The sequence below is a fragment of the Sus scrofa genome, chromosome 16 (assembly GCF_054392235.1).
Source record: "Sus scrofa isolate SSC_HxYL_T2T_F1_AM1 chromosome 16, Sscrofa_HxYL_maternal_Yorkshire_Landrace_v2.0, whole genome shotgun sequence".
In the NCBI taxonomy this organism is placed as follows: domain Eukaryota; kingdom Metazoa; phylum Chordata; class Mammalia; order Artiodactyla; family Suidae; genus Sus; species Sus scrofa.
In genome coordinates, this window is record NC_139398.1 from 91,122,995 (window position 1) to 91,143,187 (window position 20,193).

The 20,193-nt window shown below is 54.7% G+C and overlaps 2 protein-coding genes across 4 annotated transcripts; one reads left to right on the forward strand and one right to left on the reverse strand.

Annotated features, from left to right (window-relative positions):
* Positions 1–3,063: 3,063 nt before the first annotated feature.
* NDUFS6 (NADH:ubiquinone oxidoreductase subunit S6) lies at positions 3,064–9,113 on the reverse strand. Its single transcript, XM_003134167.5, has 4 exons — positions 8,960–9,113; positions 8,164–8,217; positions 4,161–4,283; positions 3,064–3,557 (listed from the first exon to the last, which is right to left on the reverse strand). Exons 1-4 carry the CDS (start codon positions 9,086–9,088, stop codon positions 3,492–3,494), a joined length of 372 nt encoding a protein of 123 aa, XP_003134215.1. The 5' UTR covers positions 9,089–9,113; the 3' UTR covers positions 3,064–3,491.
* Positions 9,114–10,635: 1,522 nt separating this feature from the next.
* On the forward strand, positions 10,636–11,899 carry MRPL36 (mitochondrial ribosomal protein L36). 3 transcript variants are annotated; one of them, NM_001435410.1, is given in 2 exon segments: positions 10,636–10,824; positions 11,150–11,899. In NM_001435410.1, a coding segment is annotated over 1 exon segment (303 nt). In that variant the 5' UTR covers positions 10,636–10,824; positions 11,150–11,162; the 3' UTR covers positions 11,466–11,899.
* The last annotated feature ends 8,294 nt before the right edge of the window (positions 11,900–20,193 follow it).

The window sequence follows — 20,193 nt, forward strand, 5'->3', positions numbered from 1 at the left end:
TCGCTCGGGCCTTTTCCACGGCTGAGGAGCCCTCCACCGCCTACCTGTGCCGCATCCCGCGTCCTCTCCCCTGCGGTGGACACGCGCGTTGCTCCCATGTCTTGGCTACTCCAGGTGGCGCTGCCGGGATCCACACTGCGGATGGCTTCACGCTGCCCCTCAACGAGTACAAGCACCTCGTCGGGCCAGCCTGTGTGGCCCGCCTGGCGTGGACGTGGACACCCTTTCCCACACGTGGCGCGGACACCTCAGCTCCCGGGCCACCTGGCCCGCCCGCCAGCCAGGTGTTTGGTGGGTGTGTGGGATGTGCCTCACACGTGTGTGCACAGCCCTGTCTTCTGGGGTGATTCTTGGGCCTCTTCCCCCTTCCCACTTCCCAATATAAAAGTTGGGTGTCTTTTATATCGACCTGTATTTTGGTTTTATTAGGAATTTTTTGAATCATATGAGCTGTCATCATCTTCCCCAGCTTTTATCTGACTTTTCTGTTTTGAAGAAAAATAACTTTGTACAGGATTAGAGAAAAAAAGAGAATGAAAAAAAAAATTCCTCTAAGCAAAGGAGAAAGAGAAGCCTGGACGAGATGGAACGAAGAGGAAAGAATGAGACGGTGGGTTTAAACCTAAACACGTCACAGCTGGGACAGTGAACAGACTTGGACTAAAATCTCCAGTTAGGAGACAAAGGATTTCAAACTGGGTAAAAAACCCAAGTATATTGTACACAGAGAGTCTATCCGAGAAGCGCTGGAGACGCAATAGAAACACAGAGACACATTCATGCCCAAGAGAACTAAATAAGACACACGCACACTCAGCAAACGACAAAGGCACAGCCACACGAAGCACACGCAGCGCAGACCAAAGCGTGCCATCTTGCCAGAGATAAAAACGGTGGCCTCAGGAGTCTCCGTCGCGGCTCAGCAGTAACGAACCCAACTAGTATCCATGAAGATGTGGATTCAATCCCTGAGCTCACTCAGTGGGCCAAGGATCTGGCGGTGCCATGAGCTGTGGTATAGGTCACAGATGCAGCTCGGATCTGGCGTTGCCATGGCTGTGGTGTAGGCCAGCGGCTGCAGCTCTGATTCAACCCCTAGCCTGGGTACTTCCACATGCTGAATGTGCAGCCGGAAAAGGCGAAACAAACAAAAGTGACCTCAATTCAGTGAACACGTAAGCCGTTCTGAGCCACAGAAACTGCAGAGCCTCAAATACAGTTCTTTAAAAGGGAAGCAAGCAAGAGAGCACGTGGAGAACCACAGACCTGCCTCGAGTGAGATTTCAACACACCCCAGCCACACTCACGGACACGCCTCGCGAGCAGATGAGCCACTCCTAGAAATCGCCCAGGAAATGGACCACAAAGCAGGTCTCAACACATTTCAAAGACAAAAACCATGTAGAGACTGGCCTCCAACTATGACCCATCACATAAATGTAGAATAATTTCATGTTTGGTCATTAATAAATACTTACATTCAGAACTGGATGGTAATGAAAATACAACCTATCAAAATTAGGGGGATGTGGCTAAAGCAGATACTAGAGGGAAATTTATAGCAAAGAAAAGCTGAAATTAGCCCAGTCAAGCATCCACATTGAAAAGTTAAAAGAACAGCAGAAGAGAATACAGAACAGAGACCAAAAATACGCAAAGAGGATCAAAAAGCCTAAGATTTGTTGAAAACACAACACAAGTGACAAACCGCTGTGAGAAGAGGCCAGGAAAACAAGACACACAATCATCAGGCAGAGAGGAAATCACTGCAGACCCTCAACACACAGACAGGATCTTCAGGCTCCACTTCACAGCAGCAACCGCAGAAACTAAGGTAAAAGGGTGACATTTCTAGAAAACCACCACCTACCAAAACTGGCTGGAGAAGTAGCTGAATGTCGTGAACTGTGGCAGGAAATCAGCTGTACCCCATGTGCCCGCAAGTGACCAGGCCCAGGGGACTTTCCCGGGGGCTCCCATCCAGAGAATAAACAATGAGGGACCCCCCCTCCTCACCCCACAGGGGAGCAGGAACCTGGTCCCAAGGCCTCAGGACAGAGAAAGGACGTTTTAGACCACATGCGAGGTACAGGGGTAACAAAAAAGGACGCAGGGCTCTCCTGGCACAAACTGGCTCTGCCCAGAAACACGAGCACAAGTCACCAAGAGAGCTTAAAGGACAGAAAAGTGGTGGATCCCAAGAGATTTGGGGGATTCCAAGAAAAGCACTGAGAAAACCCAACATCCACCTAAGCTGAAAACCTTGGCAAACTAGATGGAAGCCTCTGCAGCCTTAGCTAGGCCTGGGCCCCTCCCATCTGCTGCGGCCCTCCCCACGGCCCGCCGTACAGGGCCGTGGGACCCAGGGTGGGGCCACCTGCTATCCAACCTCCACTCTCTGCAGCCCGAGTCATCCTGGCCTGGTCCCCTCCCCGGCCGGCCCCTTACTGCTCAGGCGCAGCTCACAGCCAGCCTGCAGTCTTTTGGACTCACGCTGCCTCCATGCCTGAGGTTTGCAGGCTCCCACTGCACTCCCCCAAGACCTGGAGACCCCTCCCACCCCCACACACCCAGTCCAAGGCCCTCAACCCGACCATCCTGGGCTGCAGCGCCAACCTGAGGAGCCTCGGTGAGAGACCCCTGCCCCGGGCGGCACCCACCCGTGTGAACCTGCCCACAGGAGGGCATGGCCACCTCATGCCACCCGCACCAAGGGCCAGCCCCGGTGCAGGAGTAGCCCCGGATTCCGCATACCCTAAGAGCTGCTCCCCTCTGATGGGCGAATCTCACATCGCTTGTGCCATTTTGGTGCCTCGCAGCCCCCAGGACAGCAGGTGACAGGCTGGGCGCCCTTCTGACAGCTCCTCCGTTACCATCGACCCATCTTTTACAGTCAGAAGGCACCTAGTTGTGCCCTTCTCCCCGGTGTTGCTGAGCACTCCTGCTCTTGGGGTCTGCAGGCTGCCTGCTGCTCAGGAACTCTCTTCACCAGCGGAAGGACCGCCTCCCCCGCCTCCGCCACCCTCTCCCCTCCCGGGATCCCCAGCGGCCCACCACGCCTCCTTCTCTTCCCTCAGTTTTATTTTTATTTTTGTTGTAATACATCATAATCAAGACTATTAAACACAGATGGCGCTGTCCTGTGAACACCTGCTGATAGACCCTTCACGTCTGGAGGCTCAGGACACTGCACCGCGGCCACCGAGCAGAAGGAAGGAGCGACGGCCCGAGCCCTCGGACCAGCCGCGGCCCCCTTCCCCGCCCGCCAGTCTCCCCCGTCTCCCCGGCCCTGCATGGGGAGCCCCGCCCCCAGTGGTCACGTGCCCGAGGGGGCAGGCCCCTGCAGGGTGCAGTTCGGTGTGGGTGGGCGGTGCCCACCGATGCCTCTGGCAGCCCTGGCAGCGAGGTCCGCGCTGGGAGAAAGGAGCCTGCGGCCGCCCGGGTTCAACAGCCTTGATTGGGCAGCGGCCCCGACCCACGCGCGCGCGCCCCTAGTGGTGGGGCTGCCGGAACTGCAGGCCGCAGTAGCCGCACGTCCCCGTCTTCGTTTCCTTGTCCTGAAAAATTCAAGAGGAAAAGCCCCCATTTCCCACCTACCTCAGTCTCCACGCGGGCCTGACACACACGCCCACCAGGGCGCCCGACGGCGCAGCTCTGGGGTCACGGCCGGACGCGGGACGTGGCCGTGCCCGGGCCGCTGGGCCCGGCCAGCCCCTCCCTGACCCAGGCCTCCTTGCCCTGGAACCTGGGGACCGGTGCCCATCCGCCCGCCCGGCCCGCAAGGCGGGCTGAGCCTGGGCAGCGGCTGGAAGGGCGGGAGGGGTGCGGCCCGCACACAGCAGGAGGGCCCCGCGGGTCCTGCAGACCCCCTTCCTGCCCCGACGCGGCGCACGCCCGAGCCTCGTCCAGGGCGCCCGCTCTGCTCGAGCGGCCCAGGAGCTGTTCCCCTTCCCGAAAGCGCTGTGGGCGCCTCTGTCAACCACGCAGGTCAACGGTCACACGGGCCCCGACACGATGGTTCTGGGGGAAAGCCAGCCGCCCACGTGTCCCGGGAAGGCGAAGAGCGGGGCGGCCCACGCACGTCCCCGACGCAAAGGTGCCCGGAGACGGCCCCTGCTCAGCCCGTCCTGTGTCTGCGGTGGGCGCCCAGGTCACATTACCAGGTTTATGTACACTCTCGGGTGGCCGAGGGCACCCCCGCCACCGTCGCACGATATCACTCGGCTCCCGACTTCGCTCACTGGCTGCTCTGCGATGAGATCGATGGCAAAGTTCTCATTCACCTGGAACGGGAGGAACGAGAGGAACGGGAGGAACGGGAGGAACGGGGAGCCTGCAGAGACTGGCAGGACTGCAATCCGTGCAGACCGCGCCCCCGCAGACAGGCACGCTCTCCAGACAGAGGCATGTCCTGTTTTCATGTAACTCTCACTGGAGATCTTCGAGACAGATAATTAAATACACGTATATAATTTCAAACTTAGAGAAAAGGTGCAAGATTGCAACAGCACAGAAAATTCTCAGCTGTCTTTATCTGGACGCAGGGCTGTTCACATCCTGCCCGCCCCTGGGGCACCTTCCCCCCCCATCCCCAATCCGCCACTACACTACGGGGACCAAGCCACGCCGTGACGAGGGACAGACAACCCTGGAGCAGGAAGGCAGCTCCATGTGGGGACGGGGACGTGGGAACTTGGGGGCCTGAGACCACGCGGCCACACAGAGACATTTTGAAATCCACTGACTTCCCCGCTGGAGGGATCGACGCAGCGTTTTCAAGCTGGTGAAGGAAGGAAAGGAAGCCGTTCTCCTCTTTCCTGGGGGGCTGCTCCCTCCAGGCAGCGCCTCGGCTCGGAAGCAAAGAGGTGACGGGCCTCCGGCTGGCGAGGCTGCACCGGAGATGCTCACCCACACGGCCAGAACCAGAACCGCCACACACGCTGGGCAAGCAGCTCTTCACAGACCCAGAACCGATCCGGTGGAGCCGCTCGATCCAACCCCAGCAGGGCACCCAAGCAGGGGTGCCGCCAAGGCCCCAAGAAAGGACGGGCCTGGACGAGTGCAGTGGGGACAGTGCGGGCGGGGGGGTGCGCAGTCTGCAGGGACCTGCGGGTCAGTGAGGCATCCCTGCGACGCACGGAACTCACTTGGACTCTGAGCGGAACAGGCCGTAAAGCCTTTGAACACGCCGCAATCAAGAGCGACTGCCACTGCCTCGCTACTTCCGAGAATCGCTGTAATTTCAGGTGTGATGCTGCGGCTGCAGTCACAACACCTTCTGGATGGGGTGCCAGCCAGCGTCAGACCGCAGGACACCAGGCGGGGGGCTGGCAGCATGCGGAGTGGGCATGGAGTGCCTGGCTGACGCCCGTGGAGCCTAACCCATGCCAGCCAGCGTGGCTTTTTAGAGCAGCAATTCAAACACCCCACCTGGTAACTACTCCCACCCCGATGCTCTACTGTGGCCAGTTTGCAAAGTGGACAGAAGACAGGCCGGGGGGCCCCCCCGCATGAGCACCGAGGGGACAGAAATGAAACATGGGGCCGCCGCTGAACAGGTGGGCAGGCTGACAGGGCCACACAGCCCCCGGTGTGCCCTGCAGTCCCCGAGGCACACCATCCCCTGAAGCAGGCCCAGCAGCGTCCCCCACCCAGGCTTCTCCTTTTCAAGCCACCTGCAGTGTGCCCTGGGCAGCAGGCTCTGCGTCTGGGCCCCTGGCTCCCACCTGCCGGCCCCTCCTGCACACTGTGAACCTCCCCTGCGAAAAGAGCAAGACGGCACCAGGCAGGCCACCCCCGCCGGAGGCCAAGGGTCGGGGGGCCACCTCCTCCCCAGGCAGCCGTCCCGGCACGCAGATGCCGCGGTGGAAACTGCCTGAGGGAGGAGGCGCTGGGCTCCTGAGTGACCCTGGCACCACCGGGGACAGCAGTGACAAGCGCTGGGCCTGAGGACGGGCCATGCGGCTCCCACCCTGCCGGCCCGCATCCCACCCTCACCCGGAGAGGCCCGCCCGGCAGGAGGAGAAGGAGTCAAAGACCTCGCTTGCCAAGTGGGGAGGCACCTACTTTCAGCAGCGCTCGAGCCTAGAAAGAGCCCATCCAGGGCACAGCTCCACTCAGCCACGGCCGCAGAGGATGCCCGCCTGACCAAGGGCGATGTCCTGGTCTTAGAAAGCTTAGTCAGCCAGGGAGGACGCCTTCCTAGAGCTTCCCCTTAGATTTCTATTGCCAGAGAGGGAGCCAGGAGCAAGGAAGCGCAGCGCTGTCCCCGCTGCTGTCCATGCCTGCAAAGACCCCACGGTGTCCACCCATGTGACAAACGTGGCCCCACAGCCGCGACGACCAGCTCCTGCGCCCCAGGGCCACCTGCTGCCAGAGGCCATCTCAGGCCACCCCATGCCTGTCATCCGCGCCTCAGCTCCAGGGCGACCCCAACGCCAGCCCTGAGATCAGCATCGCGTTCCTGGCACGTGAGGTACCAGGGGGCCCAGGACAGTGGCCGCCACACGCCCAGCCTCCGCATCCAGGTGGCTGCTCAGGTCCCCCGGGCGCGCGCCGCCCTCTCCCGGGGAAGGACAGGGAGCAAAGCCGTCCTGGGGCTTAGGAGGAAAGTGTGCAGAAGCTTCCTACACGCACATGCACACACACGCATCACACACACACCCTCCCTGGGTAAAAAGCAGTCCTGGCACCGTCACTCGCAGAAAAACCCAAGCCCGACCTTTCATCTTCCTCTTGATCTCTGATTTGCGCAGACATTTAGATTTAAATTCGTAAGCTTACAAAAAATCACTCTTGGAAGTAGTAGTTTCTAAAGAAAACTTATTCCTTTATGTCGAAATGGGGTGAAATCACTAAAAATAAGATAAAATATGATTCTATAAATCATCAACACCAGTGCAGAAAGAAATAACCCAAATGACTAACCAATGTTCCATGGCCCCAGTTCAGCTGTTTAGAACCACAGGGATTGTTTAAAGTAACATCAGTAACTCAGCTGGGCTCTGCCAGGGTTTGCGGGGCGCTTTGGGGTGACCGAGCAGAAGGGAGATGTCTCAGCCTGGAGCACGCTCACAGGCCACCAGCGGCTGCACAGCAGGGACCCTGAGCCTCATCGGGTAAACCTGTCTCTGGTGTCCACACCCTCCCAAAGGAAGCAAAGCCTGAACTGCGCTCCTGAGCGGGGACAGAGGCTGCAGCCAGCTCAGGACTAGGGTGAGCTGACAGTGACAGCGAGGCGACCCCCCAACACTGCCTCCTCTAGCCACAGTCACCGGCTTCGGGAACTCTGATTCGATACCTCTGGTTTGGTGTGGAGTTCTCCCCTGCTGTCCCCTGCAAGGGCGATCAGAAGCCAGAAGCCACAGGAGAACTCCCAACAGACAGGAGTTTGTGACAGGCTGAGATTGGGGGCGGGGGGCAGGCCAGGGTTGACCCCAGGGCTCTGGGACCCATCTGCTGGAACTGCTCTGGTCCAGGGCACCAAACTTCACCTACCACCCGGCCCCAAGACATGGTCCACGAGGGAACGGAAGCAGGAACCAGACACTGAGATCAGAGGGGAGGGGAGAAACGATTCAGGGACAGCTGAGGGTGACGCGAATCAAGAGGCTGCTGAAGGGGAAGAGTGACTCCACCACTGCGGGCGAGGGGTGGAGGGAGGCTGCGGGAAGGGGGAGAGGGCAGGCCCGCTGAGGCAGAAGGGTCCTGTGTCCAGCAGTCACACTGGTGTTTCAGGCCCACTCAGGGAAGACCCACCCATGGGCCACCTTCAGCTTGTCAGCCCAAGTCCCTGAAAGAACCAGCCTCGTCTCTGTGGTGTGACCCACAGAAAACATACCCCGAAAGGTGGATGAGAGAGTAATTTTAAAAAGTTGATGTGACTTACTTTAATCTGAGGGTCTCAGGAGTATAAAGGAATAAAGTTCACTCCCATTTACACGTAAAACAGCACTGTACTCACAGAATGTCATGTTACATATTTCAGGGGCGGGGAAAAAAACAGAACTAGATACGCATTTAGAAGCAATGCAGAATTCGAGAGACTGTAATGCTCACAATTTCAGGGGAATTTAGTTAAATTTTACACATTTAACTCTCACCTCTTCTTGGCTGTATAAGGAGCTGTACGAAAGCTTACCTCTCTTTACGCCGTTCACCTACCTCCTTCTGACGATCTGAAAACCGAACTCGTCTGTAGTCTCCATCGTCATAGGCCTGGAAAGAAAAAGACCAGGTGTGTGAGCTGTACGTCCGATTCCGTGTCATGAACATAACCAGAAAAGTGTTTTCCTAACGTCTAGGCCGTTCACCAGCACACCCGTCACTTCGGTTCCTAAGAGGACAGCAAGCAGCCCCCGGAACCGGACCTGGCCAGGTGGGGTGGAAGCAAGAGAGGGCGGCCAGGTGAGGGTCACGGGACCCTCTACCTCAGAAGGGGCCCAGAGCTTCCTTCCCCTCTGCACCTGCTCGGGGATGTTTAACAACGAAGGTAACTACTCTCTCCTCCTTCGGCTTAGGATTACAGTCTCACGCCGTTTCTGTTTTGCAGACAAGAGACAGACTACAGCAGCCCCTCCTGGTGCTTCATCTGGCACAAACATTAGAAGTTGGTAGTTTCTGACCGCAACAGAGGCCTCCCCACTGTAACCCCCGAGCTGCCCGAGACCGCTGAGGCTGGGGCCCGTGGGGTCTGGATCGTAGGACTCGGGTGCCGGCCCGTGGAACAAGGGGAGCGGGGTCTGGGAGAGCAGACCGCGAGCACTGGACTAGGGGGACCTAGAGGCCCGGCCGGGGGAACAGGGGGTGCGGGACGCTGGGCACTGGACCTGGGGCACGGAGGCGCCAGGCCAAGGAAACCAGGGGCCTTGGGTTTCTGGACTGCGGGACCTGGGGTCTGGGAGGGGCCCCGCCCACCGAGGCGCCCCGAAATGGGCGCTCTCCGCGCTACCGCGGTTACCTGGCCGGTGTGCGTAACCTTCTCCCCGGTCGGCGAGGTCCGCACCCCGAAGCACCTGGAGCCTCCGAGCAGGTTCCGCGCCCCCGCGCCGCTCCGACCCAGCAGCCGGAGGAAGGTCACCGCCGCCATCTTTGCGGGGCTGACCTTCGACCCCGCGCGCCTTCACGCCGAACGCCGACGCACGCGCACGGCTTCCGCTGGGCGGGTTCGGCCGCGCTTTAGTGCGCCCTGGGAGGCGCGCATGCGCGGTGCGGTCGGGCCGATGCGGCCGGCAGGTGTAGGGCGTGGCTGGGGCCCGGCCGGGATAAGGCGGGAAACTAGGCAAGCTTAACACTTAAGGGCTGCTCCACTTACCAGGGGCAGGGGAGGAGGGAAACGGAAGATGCAGTGCGGACTTGCGATGGTAATGGATAATCATGAGGGTTACGGATCGAGTTTTGGTGAATGTTGGAGAAGGGTCTCTGCTTAGGGAGGATCCTGGAACTGCATCATGTTGCCCATGCGCAGTTCTGTGCGGCCGCCGGAATAGGATGTTTTCGGGTTCCTGCATCAAAGCCCAATAGAAGTACCAGTAAAACGCTTTCGATGGCACTCCCCCATACAAGTAAACCCGGAAAGGCCCGCTGTGCGGGACCTCGGCCTGCATCCCGGCCCTGCTTCTCTCCCGGCTCCTCATGGCTTCCTCCAAACCGCCCGTACATAAGACCTGTCCAAAGGGTCAGCTCACACGGCCAGCCAGTGGACGCAGGGGCAATCCCAGAGCTGGGGCGCAGTCTCACCCACAACCTGGACTCCAGGGAGGTGAAGAAGCTAAGGAGGGGATGAGAGGCAACAGTGCCCAGAAAACCTCCTGGAACGGAGGGGTGTCCACAGATGGTGCTCAGAGGCAAGCCCAAGCTCTCCCGGCCAGAGGCCAAAGCGTGCTGCGGTGCCGGTGTGGCACACAGATGAACCCCCGTCTGCAGCTCCCGTTCCTGTGCATGGAAAGTAGATGTGTCCACACGTACACGTTCCAGAAAGGCAGGCGTAGCAAGTGCACTTGTGGAATCCTCGCAGTGGGTATGTGGGTGTTCGCTATAAATGTCTTTCAACTTTACTGTTTGAGTTTTCATAATGCTGCAGAAAAAAAGTTAAGTCAGGACCAGGGCCTGTCTCCACGTGTTTCCCTGAGTCTCTCTACATTTCTCCCAGGAAGTCCACCTAATACAAGCTGGGGTTTTTCTAGATTTTGTTTTGAAGTTGGTATTTATCAGTTTGGGGGGTATTTTAAAGTCTGTTTTTTTTAAGTCATTGCTTGTGACTTCTTTTTCATTACAGATACCTTTCATTCCCATTTTTGCATCCCTTCACGAGTACACCCCCTCCCTCGAAGGAAGCGCCCCTGTAATCTCAGACACCCAGTGGCCTACAGGGTCGGGAGCTATCTGGGCGGAGAGCCCAGAGGAGGTTAAGACTGGTCCGAGAAGTAGAGGGCCAAGAACGGGTAAAGCAGCCTTCTGGGGCGGAACCTGATGCCCTTCGCCCCCGCACTCGCGTGGCTCCGCCTCTAAGCCCGGCTCCGCCTCTAAGCCCGGCTCCGCCTCTAAGCCCGGCCCCCGCACGGGCAGCCGCCTGACTGCCGCCATCTTCCTTCCTGGCGGACACCGGATGGCGGCGTCTCCGTTCCTACTGCGCAAGCGCGGCCTAGAGCGCAGGCGCAGAGGCTGGCAAGGCGCGCAGCCGCGGGCCCCCGCACCCAATTTCCAGGTGGGAAATACAGGGATCCCCAGGGCCTGGGGGCAGGGCACACGGAAGGGCTCGGGACCCCCCGAAGGAGACGTCCCGGGGATCCCTGGCCTCAGTTTCCGGGGGCGGAGGTCACCGCGGTGAGAAGGGGCCGCACCGGGGCTGATCCCTGCGGGCCGGGTACTGTCTTCGACCTCGTGCCCTCTGCCCCCAACCCCTTGGCCCGGCCGCTCCAGGGTCTCGTCGACGCGGGACTCCTACAGGCCGGGCAGCCGGGCGGGGGTCTCAGCATCGGGCAGGGGCCCGGTGCCGCTCGCCGCACTCATGCTCTCCCGGCGGAGCACTTTGGTTACCAAGCCCCGAGCCGCGCGGCCTGTGTCCGGAGCGCAGGGACGCGGGGAAGGAAGTTTCAGTGGCGGGGACAGAAACCACTAGCAGCTCTAAGTTTTCTTCTTTCACCCGTAGATCCAGCCACGACATGGCCACCGCCTTCCTAAGGACAGTGCTTTCTGCCGTAGGGCCCCTGTTGCACCTGGGCGGTCGCCCGCTCTCCACGTTCGCAGCCGGACCCCCGCGCGCCGCCCTTGCAGTCGGTGCGCAGCCCAGCCCCGCGGCCGCCCTCCTCTCTGCGCGCCCGCTGCTGGGCCCGCAGCCGGCCCTGGGCTTCAAGACCAAGGGCGTCCTCAAGAAGCGCTGCAGGGACTGCTACCTCGTGAAGAGACGCGGACGGTGGTTTATCTACTGCAAGACCAACCCGAAGCACAAGCAGAGACAGATGTAGCCGAGGCCTGGGAAACACGTGCACGTGGGAGATGGTGTTGCCGCATCGAAAGGAAAGTCAAAGGGAAACACGTCTCGGAACCGCTGGCCTTTGGGTTTCGGACTCTGGCTGGTGTCTCATCGCCTTGTAGCTCCAGATCCAGCCGACCTAGAGCCCCACCTGGGAACGGCTCCTTCTCACCTCCTTGCAATTTCGTTTGCGCCTGAGCAGACGGGGACAGAACACGGGTGAAGGGGAAGCTGGCTTTATGCCACCACAGAACGGTGCGGATAGCTCCCTGTCCCTGTGCTCAGCCCACCTAAGGTGCCCATCTGGGTTCAGACTCGGGTTCTCAACATTCCCGAGGGGATGAGCAGGGAAGGCCTAGATAGCAATCTTTAAGTCCAGGGAAATTTAACTTGTTTATACATATATAAAGGTGTCTTGGATATCGATTGTTTGTCATCCTGAGTCTGAGACTTGAAAAGTATGCGTGCACACATGTGACCATGCATGCACGGGTGTGGTTGGTGCATATGCTTGCTTGTGTGTACTGCTGTATGCAGGGTGTGTGTGTGTGTGCACACGGGTGCATGGCAGTGGTTGTGAACTAAACCAGTGAAACTGCTGTCCTGAACTCTGCAGACCAGGAGCTGGAGCCACTGGCATGCAGTGTTCTGGGGTCACCTATCCCAGGGTTCCTGCCTAATGAATTTTTTTTTTTTTTTTTTTTAATCTTTCCTAGGGCCACACTCGCAGCATATGGAGGTTCCCAGGCTAGGGGTCTAATCTGAGCTGTTGCTGCCAGCTGACACCACAGCAACAGCAGATCTGAGCCGTATCTTTGACCTACACCACAGCTCACAGCAATGAGGGATCCTCAAGCCACTGATCGAGGCCAGGGACCGAACCTGCAACCTCATGGTTTCCACTGCGCCACGACGGGAACTCCATCGTGATGAATTTTTGAACCGTTCTTTTCTCCTGATCTAAGGTCAGACCGTGCGCCAACTAAATCTTATACTCACCAACTTCCTGATACCCAGGTGGACAGGCACTTACAGCCCCAAGAGTGCATGCAGCACCACAGAAAAATCAGTTTTGGTCAGGAGCCACATGCAGCCTGCCACACATTTTTGAAAAAGGAGTTTTACTGGAAAGCAGCCAAGCCTCTTATGTATTGTTACACCTGCTACAGCAGCCAGAGTAATGGCTGAGGGGCTGCATCAAAGACGGTGTGGCTTGAAAAACTTGAAATACTTCTTGTTTTGGCCATATTTGCAGAAAGAGTGTGCAAACCCCTTGCTCAGGTCATTAAATAAGCTTCTTAAACTGGGCTTTGACTTCACAATGGCCACAACCTACTAGAAACATTCCATATTTTCTCAATTATCCATTGAGTGAGAGGTTTGTATCCCTGTATACGAGCCATGAACAAATAGAAACTGAGACTTAAGTGCTATTTATAATAGCACCGAAAGTATGATGCTGTTCAAATAGCAGTCTAACAAAATGAGACACATTCTGTGTACTTAAAGCTAAGGCACTGTTGGGGAGTAACCTCTAATAAAATACTGAGACGAGAAGACCCCGTGTTGTCACTTCCATCCAGTTGGTTTGCAGCCTCAGCGCAGTGCCAGTGAAAACCCCAGCAGGAATTTTGGTACAAGGTGCCATGGTTATTCAAAATGTAGGGGCATGGTCAGCGACATGAAAGAATGTTTGGGGTGATGGGATTATTCTATAGTTTGATTACAGTGATGATTTCATGACTATCTGCTTATAAAACTCAGAAGGAGTGCCCTTGTGGCACAGCGACTTAAGGATCTGGCAGCATGGGTTTGATCCCTGGCCCAGGAGCTTCCAAATGCCACGTGTGTAGCAAAAATAAAATAAATAAATAAAATCCTACACTAAAAGTGAGAGTCTTACTCTAGGCAAATTGCACCTCATTAAACCTTGTGAAAAACCCAAAGGAATGTCTAGGGCAAATGGAGCTCAAATAAAGATAAAAAGATCAAAAAACGAAAGCAAACAATGGAACTCAGTGAGCTGTGGGACAATAGCCAGCATTGCAGCATGAGTGGCACTGCAGTCCCGGGAAGAGCGGGGAAGAAAATGATAGCTGACAAGTAATGACCTGGATGTTTCCGAGTTTGATGAAACCAATAAGCCCACAAATCCAAGAAGACGAACAAGTCTGATCAGGAAAAACAAGCAGAAAACTACACAATAGTACATCATTACCAAATTGCTAAAAATCCGATAAAGAGAAAGTCTCTTAGCCACAGAGGAAAAAAAGGCCTTTCTCATAAAGAGGAAAAGGAAGAATAACGGCTAACCATGCAGGGCGGAGGCCGACGAGACCTCTCCAAAGTTCTGGGCAGAACCGCCAACCTAGAAGTCTCCGTTCAGTGAACATGTCTTTTGAAAATCAAGCTGGGAGACAAGACTGTCTCAAAGCTAGGAAAATTCAAATGGAAACACAGATTACACAGAAAGGAAGGGAGCCAGAAACAGTAACTTTAAACGAAAGACATTCCCTTCACTTAAAGATCCTTCGAACGGTAAGTGTTAAAGAAAAGTGGTAGCAACATCTCAGGGTGTTTAGGACCCCTGTAGGTCTGTCGGGTGTGACCACAGCAGCACGGGGCGGGGAGCCTGCTCTCCCGAGGGTCTCCTCCAATCCTGACCCGGTAACGAGTGTTTGAAGGCAGACGGCAGTGTCGCAGTTCCACACCATAAACAGTAGACCAAGCACTAAACACAGAACGGAAAGATATATGTAATAAGCCAATGATGGAGGAAATGCAGAATGCTGAAATATCCAGTTAATGTAGAAGTTAGATAAAACCGCAAGAGGGACAAGAGCAAATGTATTTATAATAAGAAATAACGAACAAGAACGTAAACTTAAACTCACCCTTTACTTTCCTTTTAGGGCCACACCTGTGACATACGGAAGTTCCCGGGCTAGAGGTCCCAGGCCCACGCCACAGCTTTCAGATCCTTAACCCGCTGTGCAAGGCCAGGGATCAAACCCACGCACTCATGGATGCTAGTGGGTCTTAACCTGCCGAGCCACAGCGGGAACGCTTTAAACGCAGTCCTAGCCACAGTCACACTCTGTGGTCCCAGCACCCCAATCAGATAGCAGAGATTGTCAGATTGTATTAAAAAAGCGAAATTCAAGTATTTGCTGTCTCCAAGAACCCAGTTTAGTTATACCTTAAAGGAGAGAAGATGCATCATGAAACTAATCAAAAGAAAGTGCAGTGCTTTTATTGATCTTGGTCAAAGTAGTCTTTTTTTTTTTTTCACTCAGGGCCGCACCTGTGGCATATGGCAGTTCCTAGGCTAGGGGTCAAATCCGAGCTGCATCTGCAACCTACACCACAGCTCACAGCAACACTGGATCCTTAACCCACTGAGCGAGGCCGGGGATCGAACCTGTGTCCTCTTGGTTAATAGTCAGATTCGTTTCTGCTGAGCCACGACAGGAACTCCCAAGGTAGAATTTTGATGACTAACTATTAACAAGTATAATGAGGGGTTGTTTAAGCAAGAGGGGTTAATTTGTCAAGAACAGATAACAATCCTAAGTGTCTATGCACATAATAACAAAGCTTCAAAAAACATAAAGCAAACATAGACCTACAAGGAAGAATCGGCAAATCCAAACTATGGTTGGAGATATCGATACTTTCTCAACAACTGACAGAACAAGTAGATTGAGTAATATTAAGCATGCAGATTTGAACAATACTGTTGATCAACTTGATAACTGACATTTATAAACCACTCCCTAACATCAGCAGGATAAGCATTCTTTCAGGTTCAGGCAGAAGATGCACCAAAATTGACTATCTTCTGGGTCAATGAATTTCAAAAAATGAATTTCTCAGTGAATTTCAAAGAGTTGAAGTTATAAAAAAATATGTGTTGGACACAATGGTATTAAACTAGGATTCAGATGGAAACACAGTCCTCCCTCCCTTGTCCCGTCAGACCAGGACCAGACACCATTCTGGGCTTCGCCTGACTTAGGAGACCCCACAGCCTCCCTCCCTTCCCGCGGCTGCGGCACCTGCCCTCATCCCAGGCTCCTTCCACCCTCCCCTCTCCTCTGGGGGCTGTGGGGTCCCGGGGACCGTGAGCCTCGGAATCCACTAAATGCTGGAGCCCAATATAACCTGTTTTCAAGCACGTCTTTCTGTTCTGTTTTTTTGAATTGCGGCGTCGTTGACATGTAACACTACACTGGTTTCAGAGGTACAGCGTCAAGGCAATATTTGTATTCATTGCAAAACTGTGACCACAATAAATCTAGAAACCCTCCATCACCCACATAGTGAGAAACTTTCTTCCTTGTCGTGAGAACCTCTAATCCTGACTCTTTCGCAGCTCGGCCTCGAAACTCGGTGCAAGGATGCACATCACATGCCCAGCACTTATTTATCCTGTAATCAGAAGCTGGCACCTTTTTTTGACCTCCCTTCACCCACTTCTCCCATCCCACCCCCTACCCCCACCTCTGGCGACCACCTATTCATTCTCCGCAGCTCTGAGTGTTGGGTGAATCCCCCCCGCCCCGATTCCACACACCAGAGAGCTCATCCAGGATTTGTCTTTTTCCATCCGGCTTAGCTCCCTTAGCATAATGTTCTCAGGTCCATCCATGTGGCAAATGGCAGGATTCCTGCTTTTTATGGCTGAATAATACTCCGTGGTGTGTCTACATTAAGAAAATCAAGTATGTCGTGTAGCCTCTTTAGCCTTTTACCTACTGACCGTCAGCTGGGTTCCTGCCACACCTTGGCTCTTGTGAATAATGCTGCATGGGATGCACATATTTTTCAAGGTTTTTTTGGTTTGGTTTGTTTTGTTTTTTTGCTTTTTTTAGGGCCTCAGGTGCGTCATAGGGGAGGTTCCCAGGTTAGGGGTCGAATCGGAGCTACGGCTGCCGGCCTACGCCACGGCCACAGCAATTCGGGATCCAAGCTGCGTCTGTGACCCACACCACAGCTCCTGGCAACACCAGATCCTTCACCCACTCAGCGAGGCCAGGGATTGAAGCCACATCCTCACGGATCCTAGTCGGGTTTGTTAACTGCTGAGCCGTGACGGGAGTGCCTCAAGTTTTGATTTACACCCAGAAATAGAGTTGCTGGATCCTACCGTAGCTCTGCATTTAATTTCTGAGGAAGCTCTGTATTCTTTTCCTGCTGCGATTCTTTAACCTTAACTCCAGAAGTGGAGAAGACGGCTGTTTCTCGCTTGTCTTGGCCAGAGGTGGGCGCCCCCACCACCCCTTCTTGTCAATAAAGGTTTACTGGGGCGCTGCCACGGTCACCCACCCATCTGCCCTCCTGGGTGCCCTCACCTGAAGGGCCCAGCAGAACAGCGGCCCCGGGGGAATCTGCACTGTTTGCGCCCTTTGCAGAAAACGTAGGCCAACCCTGTTCTGGGACATTCTCAACTGCAAGTCCAGCCTCTGACCGTCAGAGCCCACGTCCTGTGTGAGAGGATGTGACAGTCAGTCAGCTTCACAAGGGGTGAGCAGAAGGATGGGGTTTTCATTTCTGCTCCAAAGACCTTCGAACACGTGCTCATTAAAAAAGTCAGAGTGTGTAAATAAGCCAGAAGAAGACTTGAAGAAAGCGTCATGGTTTCTGCCTCCGCCCCCAGGACCCGCTTTCCTCTCCGCCCGGCTGAACACGTGTGTGTTTTTAAATCAAATCCCATGCCGGGCGCGCTGTTGTGAAACTTTCCCTCCATCCTCCAGATGCTCTTCCCACGGAGACGCCTCCCTTCCTTCCTGCTGTCACCTGGGCTGTTCTTGACTTTTTGTTGCTGTTGCAAAATTTAAGTCTTGAGACAATGCACTTTCCCTAAATTTTAAATCAAAAACCTTAAGAACTCATTGAGTCAGTTTTCTCATCGTGATGAAAGAATTTATTCTTCGGGATGAATAGAAAGCCGTCAGGATCATGTTTTAAGAGTAAACCCCCCGCTAACACAGCAGCTGGCCGTGGCTGTTCTTCCAAGGGGCCAGGTGGGCAGGAGACTTAAGATGGAAAAGCCAGGAAGACATCAATGTATTGCATCAACTGTTTTTCAAGTACTCTTTCCTAGAGGCCCAGACGATGTGGGGGGAAACGGGCATGTTATTTCCCAAGAGGAGCTGCCTTAACAAGGGATCAGACTCGGTGACTGAACGCAGCAGACGTGCGCTCTCCCAGCCTGAGCAGGACGACGGCATCCTTAGCAGAATCACGTCTTCAAAGATGCTCTTTCAGGGAAGGGCGCCTTCCCAGTTTTGAGTGGATGGAGGTGCTGCTGGAGCTACTACACGTGGTATTGAGCATCTGGGAAAGAGTTTTCTCGTAAATTCCTGTTAGTACGTGATGCCCCTGAGCTGTTCGACAAGCAGAAGGTGACAGAGGAGGGGCTGCTGGTCTTCCTCTCAGGCCGTGTCTCCCCCCAGAAGCAAGCACCGTCACGGGCTCCTGAAACACGCGTGGGTCAAGTCCCGAGAATCCACACGAGAATCCGTTCTGTGTGCCGTCCGAAGCCTGAGCACGCACCTGGACGGCGGCTGAGTCAGGAACCACGGCCGTCCTCATTCTGCCCAGGGCCACTCAGATGCCTTCAGCAGGTGGGTACAGGATAGTGTAGGCATTATTTTTGCTTCAGGGCATTTTTCTGCATCTACATGAATTTTTTTTCTCTTGGTGGCACATGGAGTTCCTGGGCCACAGACCAGATCCGAGGCGCAATGGTGACCTATGCTGCAGTTGCACGATGCTATCTAGATCCTTTGACCCGTTGCGCGGGGCCAGGGATTGAACCTGCGTCCTGGCGCCACAGAGATGCCTCCCATCCTGTTGCACCGCAGCGGGAACTCCTCTCTTTCCTTTTTGGATTCCTTGGGCATTTTTTCCCATTTCATAATTATGGTAGTGATTTCCAATTAGAGGTGAGTTATTTTTTTTCTCCAAGTTCCTACTTGTCATTTTCCTGTTTTAAAAAGCGCAGAAACAATGAGAGATGTACAGAACAAAGAGGGCTGTTTTGCATTGCATGAGAAATTGGCTTTGGCTGTGTTGGTATTCAGAAAAAGAGCTGTCAGCAAGCCAGCCCTGGCAAGCCTCAGGAACCCAGCCAAGCGGCTCCCACGTGTGGGGCGCAGACCGAGTCCTCGGCTGGCGCATCATGAAAGATTCATTGTCTTCTCCTCAGAGAGTGATACCGTTATCCTAAACATAATCGGAATTACGGGGCAGAAATCCTAGCCGTTCATCTGCTGTCTCTCAGGGAGTCCGGAGTGTGGCTTTCTCCTGAGATTTCCATCTAAAGGTATAACGATTCTTTCCGTGGGTCATAATATGGGGTGGCCTATTCCGAAATGAATTTTCTTATAAGCGTTTCACTTATCACTTTTATTGGTTTAATTACCCACTTTGTTGGAGATGGGATCAAGGCGTCTTCTCTGGCGAGTGAATCCGACTTTGTGATTCTTCTTTGATTTACCCATTTATTTTGCATCACTGGTAGGTGTGCAGGTTCATGCCTGGAAGTAGTCCTGCCTGCTGGCTGGATGACACGCAATCAGCTATCTATTGTGTCCACCGTAAGAGACAGGGGCTGGAAAGAGCAGTGGTTTAAACAACACATGCAGTTTCTTGCCCTCTTACATGGTGGAAGGCTACCAGAAGGCTCTTTGGGCTGTTATGGCAGCTTTCTGTGTTTGGGTTTCCTGGTCTCTTTCTTCCTCCTGTCACTTGTAATTCTTGGAGCTTGGCTTCCAGTCTCATAGCATCCTCATGGCACAATATGGTGGCTGGAGCACCAGACATTTTGTCCAGCATTCAGGCAGTGAGACGGGGAAGGGACAGAGCACAAACCAGCTGCCCCTTCTCCTTTGAAGCAGCTTTTCTCCAATTCACCCCAAAGTTTTGCTTACTTGCCAGAGGCTGCCCCTCTTTGCAAAGAAGGAGGAGAAACCCTGCCTTTCAGCTGTGTACAGGGTTGGCTAGGGCTCTGCTGCTCAGGTAAAAGGAAAGGAAACAGATGCCCAACTTACATTGTGGGCAGCACTCATCTTTGTTGAGAACCTTCCCTGCATCCCTGAGGGATAGGACCCTCCGTGTGGAAAGAACTTTCAGTGAAACTTCTTCAGAATTGCTCGTGCTGGGAGTTCCCACTGTGGCTCGGGGGTTAAGAACCTGACATGGTGTCTGTGAGGATTCGGGTTGGATCCCTGGCCTCAATCATGGATTAAAGATCCAGCGTTGCCCTGTGCTGTGGTTTAGGTCCCAGATGTGGCCAGGATCTGGCATTGCTGTGACTGCGGCGTAGGCTGGCAGCTGCAGCTCCAATTTGACCCCTAGCTGGGGAATGTCATATGCCACAGGTAGGACCTAAAAAGAAAAAAGAAAAAAAAAATTGCTAGCGGTAAGCTTCCAATGACAGCTCTTGGTTTGATATTCTAGTACTTTTTCTTGGAAGGGTCTTATTTGGCTTTTTAGTTCTTGGTATTTTCAGAATTTGATCTGGATCCCCTACTATTTGAAATGCAGATTTTGCTGTTTGCTGCTGTCACTGACTGCGTGCAGGGGTATTCTTCTGGCTCTGCCTAAACAGGCTTTTTCTTTTTCTCTTGTCTCCATTTGAGCCCTGGCTTAGCTCTGCTGAGTAGCTAGAACTTGCTGTCACCGCCCGAGGCTGATGGCACCATCCAAGTCTG

Bases quoted from the DNA above. Each gene is read 5' to 3' on its own strand.
- NDUFS6 (XM_003134167.5), bottom strand. From the start codon at position 9,088: ATGGCGGCGGTGACCTTCCTCCGGCTGCTGGGTCGGAGCGGCGCGGGG. The intron at 8,218-8,959 runs GTAACCGCGGTA...TTTTCTTTCCAG, and splicing joins AGGTTACGCACACCGGCCAG to GCCTATGACGATGGAGACTA. The intron at 4,284-8,163 runs GTAGGTGAACGG...CTCCCGTTCCAG, and splicing joins TTTCAGATCGTCAGAAGGAG to GTGAATGAGAACTTTGCCAT.
- MRPL36 (XM_085001566.1), top strand. From the start codon at position 11,163: ATGGCCACCGCCTTCCTAAGGACAGTGCTTTCTGCCGTAGGGCCCCTG.